We start from the raw sequence: 7,159 nt of genomic DNA on the forward strand, positions 1-7,159 counted from the left end.
AATTGATGGGAGGCAGAAATAGGGCCTATACATTACATTCCCCCCCCCCCCCCCCCGCCGTTTCGGACGTGACGGATCCTTGGCAAATCGCATCGTGTCACACTCCCCGTTTCGTTTTTTTTTTTTTTTTTTTTGCCTTTTCCTTACTCCATAAAAAGAAACAAGAAAATTGGAAACAAACATGGCGGATATAGCCAAGCAGAAAGAATGATGATGATTCTCATCGTGTTTTGCGGTACAGACATGGGAAATAACTTGTTCCGTTTTTTTTTTTTTTTTTCACTACGCTACTTAAGCAAAAACATTATGTCATGAAATTATGTAATAAGCAAGGCCCCTGTGGAATGAGGTGAGTGGAAATGCTGTTAACCCTCCCCCGCAAAGAAGAGACCAAACACAAAGACAGCGAGGGGGGGGGGGGGAGAGTCCATACTGGCAACGAAGAACAACGCAGAATTAAAAAAAAACAAAACAAAAAAAAAAAAAAAAAAAAAAAATTTACAAGAAGAAAGAACAAGCAAACATTGTGTTTATCCTTTCTTAACTCATCGATAAAAAAAATAAATAAAAATAAAAATAAAATAAAGGTAGGGGGAGGGAAATCATGAGGCCCCGGTAACCAATCCAACAACAATAACACACAGTCTCTGTCGGCCGGACCAGTCATCCATCTTTTCCCAGTCCACATGCCTCCGCGCACTCTCTCTTCTCCTCCCATCCATCCTCACAAAATAATAAAAAAAAAATAAATAAATAAATAAAAAAAAAGCAGGGAGGGAGAAAAAGAAAAAAAAAAGGTAAACAATGAGTTATGACGATGGACAAAATAAAAATAATGGCGTAGTTTTTAATCAGTAAGTGGGAGGGTTGGAATTGTAGATTCTTTTTGTTGTTTTTTTTTCTTTATCCAGGACTGAAAAAGGGACGCTACGGCTGGATCGATTCATTGCGGTAGCTCCTTACTCCACCACGCAACGCGATCGATATTTCCTACACACACACACACAGACATAGAGAGAGAGATGGGGGCAAATGGCGACTGTTTAGCCTTAGTCCATATGGACGAAGTGCACAAGTACGAAACCCGCCCCCCCCCCCCTCCGGTTTGAAAATAGAAAAGGCCCTGCCCCTCCCCCATTGCAAAACGAAAACAAACCTCTCGAAAATCCAGGTGGAATGTTCGAATAATGGATTATTCCAGCTTCACCGTAATTGGACGCAAAGAAACGGACGGGGGGGGGGGGGTCTCTCGTCTCACGTCCTTCTCTCTCTCTCTCTCTCGCGAAATCCAATTAAAACGCGGTGGTAGAGAAACTACATGGAACAGAACTACATGGAACACGAGTGGTTCTGTCAGAGTGGTAGCCTCCAGACAGAACCGAGTTACCCTTCTCCAATCCATTATTGTTCCTGCTTTTTTGTACCAGACATAAAATAGGCGACGACCACGAACGGCCAAAGATCTTGCAGCTCCTTCAACACGAGTTCATCTCTTATTTTTCTTCCTCGTTCTTTTTTTTAAATTATTATTATTATTTACTTTGATCTCCCTTTTTTTCTCTTTTTTAAACTAATTTCCCTTCCAATTTTTCTTTCTTTCTTTCTTTGTGGCGAGTTTATGCCATTCTCCAAAGCAAAAAAAAAAGGGAGGAACTCGAAAAAAGAGAGAGGCACAATATCGATCTACAACGATGCGGAGCATTACACAAGAGGAGTCAACATAAAAAAAAAAAAAAAAAAAAAAAAAAAAAAAAGAGGGAAGGAGCAAGCGCAAACATTAAGTCTACAAGAAGAGAGGCAAAAGAGGAGCGGCAGCTAGCTAGTTATTATCCAACAGAAAAGAAATACGACAGATGCAAAAAAAAAAAAAAGGCAAACGAAATTAAAATTTTTTTTTCTTTCTTTTCCAAGAAAATAAGAAATGGATCCGCCTAATAAATCGCAACTGCCCGTATCTTTCACTTCCTGTTTCCGAATAGCCAATTTCTAGCGATAATCAAGTCGACCATAATCCCAAATTTTAAATCCAATCGAAGCAAAAATTGAAAAATCGAAGAGAAGAAGAAGAAAAACAAAACGTTTTCTAACATCAGACAGCACGTGATGGCGCAACTATAAAAGGCCTTTCCGGCTAAAAGATAACGACGATCAAAAACATTTTCTTTTTAGTCGCGTCTCCCCCGCTTTCCTATGGACAATCTCTTCTGTCCCAGCGTCGCCATCCAGCAAGGTAATAACATTGTCGGCAATCTCTCTTTGTGTCTATACAATAAAAAAAAAAAGAGGAAGGGGGATGGGATAGCGTGCGCACCAAATCTAATTTTCCAAGTGTAATTCGATTCCAGTGGAAAAACAGAGCGCAACAAAAAAAAAAAAAAAAAAAAAACGAACGGCGGCCATTTTGCTCGACCCTCCTCCCCCTCCCCCACTTGGCAGAATAACAAAAGCATTTTGCTTAACATATGAATATTCATTAAAAAAAAAATTCTCTTTGCGTTATTACCACGAGACAACGAACGCTGCAACTTTTGAACGAATCCTCCCCCCCCCCCCCCCCCCCAAAAAAAAAAAAACAAAAAAAAAAAAAAAAAAAAAAAACCCACAAAAAATGGAACGAGGTCACATCAACCGGAGTTTATTGATCAAGCAAACGGAATTGCTGGATCATTTCAGTCAAGCCAGACATGGATGGTATCCCCCCCCCCCTCCTTTCCTTTTTCTTTAGCCCCAACGATTCGCATTGCAGACCGCTTTGAAATTCGTTAGCAACGCAAATGTTGGCTTCTATTCTTTCTATTTCTCTCTTCTTCTTTTTTTTTCTATCATTTCCGCCCGTTGAGTTCATCGTGAGGGCATTGTCCGTTTGGCTTTTTACCAGTTCACTGCGTTCGCTTCAAGCAAATGTGAACCATCCGGGTTGAGCGAAAAAAAAAAAAGAAAAGAACGAAGGGCACGGAGGAGGAAAAAGAAGAAGAGATAAGAATCAATAACGACATCCCAAAAAAAAAAAAAAAAAAAAATCCAAAACCGCCTTTGGTCTTTTATTATTCCTCCTTCTGCTTCCATTGACCAACTTCCAGTTTCAAATTCTTTTTGTGCTAATCATCAACTTGAATTCATTTCATTCCCCCCCCCCCCCACAAAAAAAAAAAAAAAAAAAATCTTCAATTTAGAACCTCGACGGATCCAAAGAAAATTGATTTCAAAATTAAATAATAAAAAAAACAAACAAAAAAAACAAACAAACAACGGTCACTGGGCAGAGACCGGTATCCATGTAGGACATAACAAATCGATTCAACTTGTAGCGCCGACTGCGGAAACGAGCGTCTTTTTACCCCGAGACGCTTCTTCCCACGACACAAAGTCAACGCTCCCCCCCCCCCCCCCAAAAAAAAATCCCGGTCTACACTCCCGTTCAACCCCGCATTCCCCCCCCCCGCCGTCCTTCGATAACAGGAAAAGCGTACAGATTATGAGCGCACGTAATGGAATGCCCACACCATGGCCGATGGTACAACGAGGCAATCCAGCATAAAAACTATCCAAAACAGCCATTTTTGAATTTGAATAGCAACGTGTTCGTGAGACTTTTTCAAAAAAAAAAAAAAAAGGGATAGGCTGAGTGAGGTTGCAGAACCCTTGCAGACCGAGTCCGGGCTATTTATCTATTTAGATGTGTTAAATATTTTCGTTCGGATTTTCTTTTTTTTTTTTGTGCAACGACAATAGAAAAAAAAAACAGCAGCAGCAAAACGCCACCACTTTTCAAAAAAGCTGATGGTTCGTGTCGGCGCTGTTTTGTTTCCTTTTTTGCGCCTGCGTTCGTTCGCCAGTTGTGGCTCGTGTGTTCGGCGAGAACGGCAACTGTCGTCACGAGCGCGCCGCAACATTGCGCTGCCACGCGAAAAATAACAACAATAAAAAAGCAACGGATGGCAAACTGTTAGGGATACACACGCACAGCTTATGAAGCTTTTAACCTCCCGGCCACCACGAGAAACTTGGCCAACCAAATGTACTACGATTTTTTTTTTTTTTTTTTGTTATTATTGCAAGAAAATCAAAGAAAACGAGATAACAATAAGCTGGTCCTCACTGGAAGAGGGGAAAAAAAAAAATAAATAAATAAATACCTATCGATCGGTTTGCTCGTGCGCCGGCTTTTTCCACCAGTTGTTGTTCGGGGGAGGTAGGTGATGGGCACAGAAAAAAAAACAAAACAAAAAAACACTCGATTTAAATTTTCTCAATTCAAATGAGAAAAAAGAAAACAAAAATCACGTGTTTTTTTTTGTTTTTTCTCTACTCTTTTCACTTCAATTTTTATTTTTCTTGTGGACGATGATAACACGGATCGGATTTAGCCGGCGCGGATTTGAAAAGAAGCACGAGGAGCGAGTGCTGTTCAACTTTTTTTTTCCCACGGTTCCCCCTCCCTCCCCCCCCCCTGGATGAGCTTCTTTAATATTTCCTTCAAATTTGCCGATCTGTTTTTTAGTCTTTGTGCGAGAAAAGAAAGGTGGAAGTGGCCGCTACAAGGGCGACGGCCCGCGATGTTCTCTCAACGCCATTGACCGTGGACGAAAGAGAAAATAGTCGTGCGCGAGATCAATAGATGAACGAGATGAGGTTGTGTGGAACATTTGGCGCAGCCATCAGCGGGGGCGAAAACACACACGCACAAAAAACGACACGTACACGTCCGTGAAACACCAAAGAAATTTTTTTTTTTTTTTAAAAGCCCCTATCGAAGCTCCAAATGAATGGGCACACACACACACGTCTGGTCACTAAAGAGAGTCAAGATGATTGCCTATCGAAAGAGGCCCTCCACACACTTCTTTGTTTGTCTCTTCTCAATTCCTTTTGTTTTTGTTTTTTTTAGCGCACTAGAAAAACCCGCATCGAAACGAAACGAGACGCCATTGGAGGAAATAAAAATTGAAAAAAGGAAAAAAAAACAAAAACAAAACAGAAATGTAGAATCACACAGGGAACAATCCGTGAGGTATGGGCGGTGCGAGGACGTCGACGGGCGTCGGCATGTCGACGCTATCACAGACCCCGATCGCTCAAGGACTTGGAGCTCGACTGCGCCCGACAGCCCCGATGGCTGCTATCCTACGAGTTTGCGCAAAACATTCGCTTCTTCACGGCACGACATTTGACTGCGTTTCTGCATCGGCGACCTCAGCGCCTCACGTTGGACGTTTTCAAACTCGATGTCTACGAGTGGGATTTTCTTTTTCAAAGATCCTGGGCTTTCACGTGCACGAAACATGCGCGATCTCAACGCTCTTTGTCAACAAACGATCTCGCTGGCCGAAAATAATAAATAAGACAACGTCTTGTTTACTTTTTTTTGGGCGAATGGAGAGAAAAAAAAAAGGGGGGGGGGAATGCAAGCCAACAAAAGGAGTAGGGACTCTTCAATGTGCGGACGGATTTCCATTGTAAAAAGAAAAAGAAGGGCATGTGAAAGACGTAGTTTGTCGTTGCCAACGACGTCGGATGAAAAGAATGCGCTCGAAATGTTCGTACACACAAAATATTGAAGGGTGTGGTATCCTACCTTCCCGCAATTCCTGTGGGTTGGATCTCCTGCACGAAGATACCCAAGTCGCCTTTGTGATCCGATCTCAATCCAACGACGCTGAATCCGAGGCTTTGTCCTTCCGGCTTGTTCAGCTAAAAGAAAAAAAGTAACAAACTGTAGTTTTTCTCCCTTTAAATATAAAAAAAAAAAATAGAAATGGAACAAAGGGGAGATCGAAAGGGAAGAAAGACTTATTGATTCAACTGGAACGAAGGCGAGTTGAGGACTTTGGGGACTCGTAGAGAGCACTTCATTTAAACTTCAAACTCTCGGACTCTTTTCACGCATCACGTCAAAAGACCAAATTACACACGCTGTTTTCAATCAAATTCTGCTGATCAATGTTCCGGGCCAAAAAGCACGCTCCTCCTTTACGAAACCGCCAGAAAGGAGATTACATGCATCACGATTTATGAATATTATCTTCGCAACTCCTCGACAGAGCGCTTGTAGAAGAGGGGGGCACTCGAACTTTCAAGACTTGAGTTTGACGAATAGGAGAAATGGCTGGTCAAAAGGCATCGAAATGCTCTGTCGATGTACCGTATTTTATTTACCTGAATTGCGATGATTTCTCTCTTTGCGGCCGCTTGCAATATAGACTGTTGAAAGGCGGCCGCGGTTTTAGCCACTTCTCTTTTGTGGGTTTCTGGGGATACTGTTGACTGCTTGGATGAACTTGCATTACTCAGAGCAGGGCTTGACTTTCCTCCTTTTGTTTTAGACGAGATCCTACGGTGAGTTTGGAGGATGTTTTGGTTGACAACAAGGGTGCCTGTCTTGTCAATATCAAAGTCACTAGGCAGAAGGGATGGGTGATGCACAAGATGTTGATTCAATTCCTCAAGAGAATCTTCCAGCTTTAAGATGTTCCTCAGTACAGGGTTCTGTAGAAGGCTGGTGAGCAGATCCAAGTCGGCTTGAACTTGAGAGGCCACACCATTTCCTTCGTCGTTGGCTGCAACCCTTTGTTGGACTCGCTCAAGAAGAGCAAGGGCCCGTTTGGCATCTACAGTCAAAGAGAAAACCAATAAAATGCTAGTGGATTCTATCTGCGGATGGAGTAATCGCTCAAATCACCTGATGTTACGGGCATTCCCACAGCGTTTCAATACACGCGGCTATTCACCTTCGTGAAGCCTTGAAGAGAGAATTATACTACAATTAAATAACGACGTACACACGTTTTCTACTATAACAGATAACGTACCTCACAACGAATCGAACTGAAAACGAAACGTAAAAAAGTGACAAAAGAAATAAAAGAAAAAAACAAAAAAAAACAACGTTAATTCAACATAAGAGTTCGGGCGCCCTCCCAAAAAAAGCCAACACACGGGAGTGAATGAAAAAATGCACCTGTTTTCGTATTCTAAGCCACAGGCCAGACAAAAGGAATTCCTATCTGCGCATATTTACACAGCGCTCTAATTCGTTGCAGCGGAATTCTTTGAAGCTATTTGATAAGCTTTTCATAATTAACATGCATAGTGTTTAATGTTCAGACATAATGTTCAACCTAAGTGTATATTTAATTAACATGAATCTATTTGAATAATT

The 7,159-nt window shown here is 41.8% G+C and overlaps 1 protein-coding gene across 6 annotated transcripts in view; it reads right to left on the reverse strand.

Annotated features, from left to right (window-relative positions):
- The window catches only part of LOC130702216 (multiple PDZ domain protein-like), a 31,385-nt gene extending 24,426 nt beyond the window's left edge, over positions 1-6,959 (reverse strand). For all 6 annotated transcript variants that reach the window (XM_059495878.1, XM_059495879.1, XM_059495877.1 and 3 more), the window contains exons 1-4: positions 6,810-6,959; positions 6,680-6,739; positions 6,157-6,608; positions 5,576-5,691 (exon numbers count right to left, since the gene is read on the reverse strand). In XM_059495878.1, the coding sequence (XP_059351861.1) occupies positions 5,576-5,691; positions 6,157-6,608; positions 6,680-6,695 (584 nt within the window). In that variant the 5' untranslated portion in view covers positions 6,696-6,739; positions 6,810-6,959. The remainder of the gene's footprint in view (positions 1-5,575; positions 5,692-6,156; positions 6,609-6,679; positions 6,740-6,809) is intronic.
- Between the last annotated feature and the right edge of the window lie 200 nt (positions 6,960-7,159).

The sequence above is a fragment of the Daphnia carinata genome, chromosome 6 (genome assembly GCF_022539665.2).
Source record: "Daphnia carinata strain CSIRO-1 chromosome 6, CSIRO_AGI_Dcar_HiC_V3, whole genome shotgun sequence".
Classification (NCBI taxonomy): Eukaryota; Metazoa; Arthropoda; class Branchiopoda; order Diplostraca; family Daphniidae; genus Daphnia; species Daphnia carinata.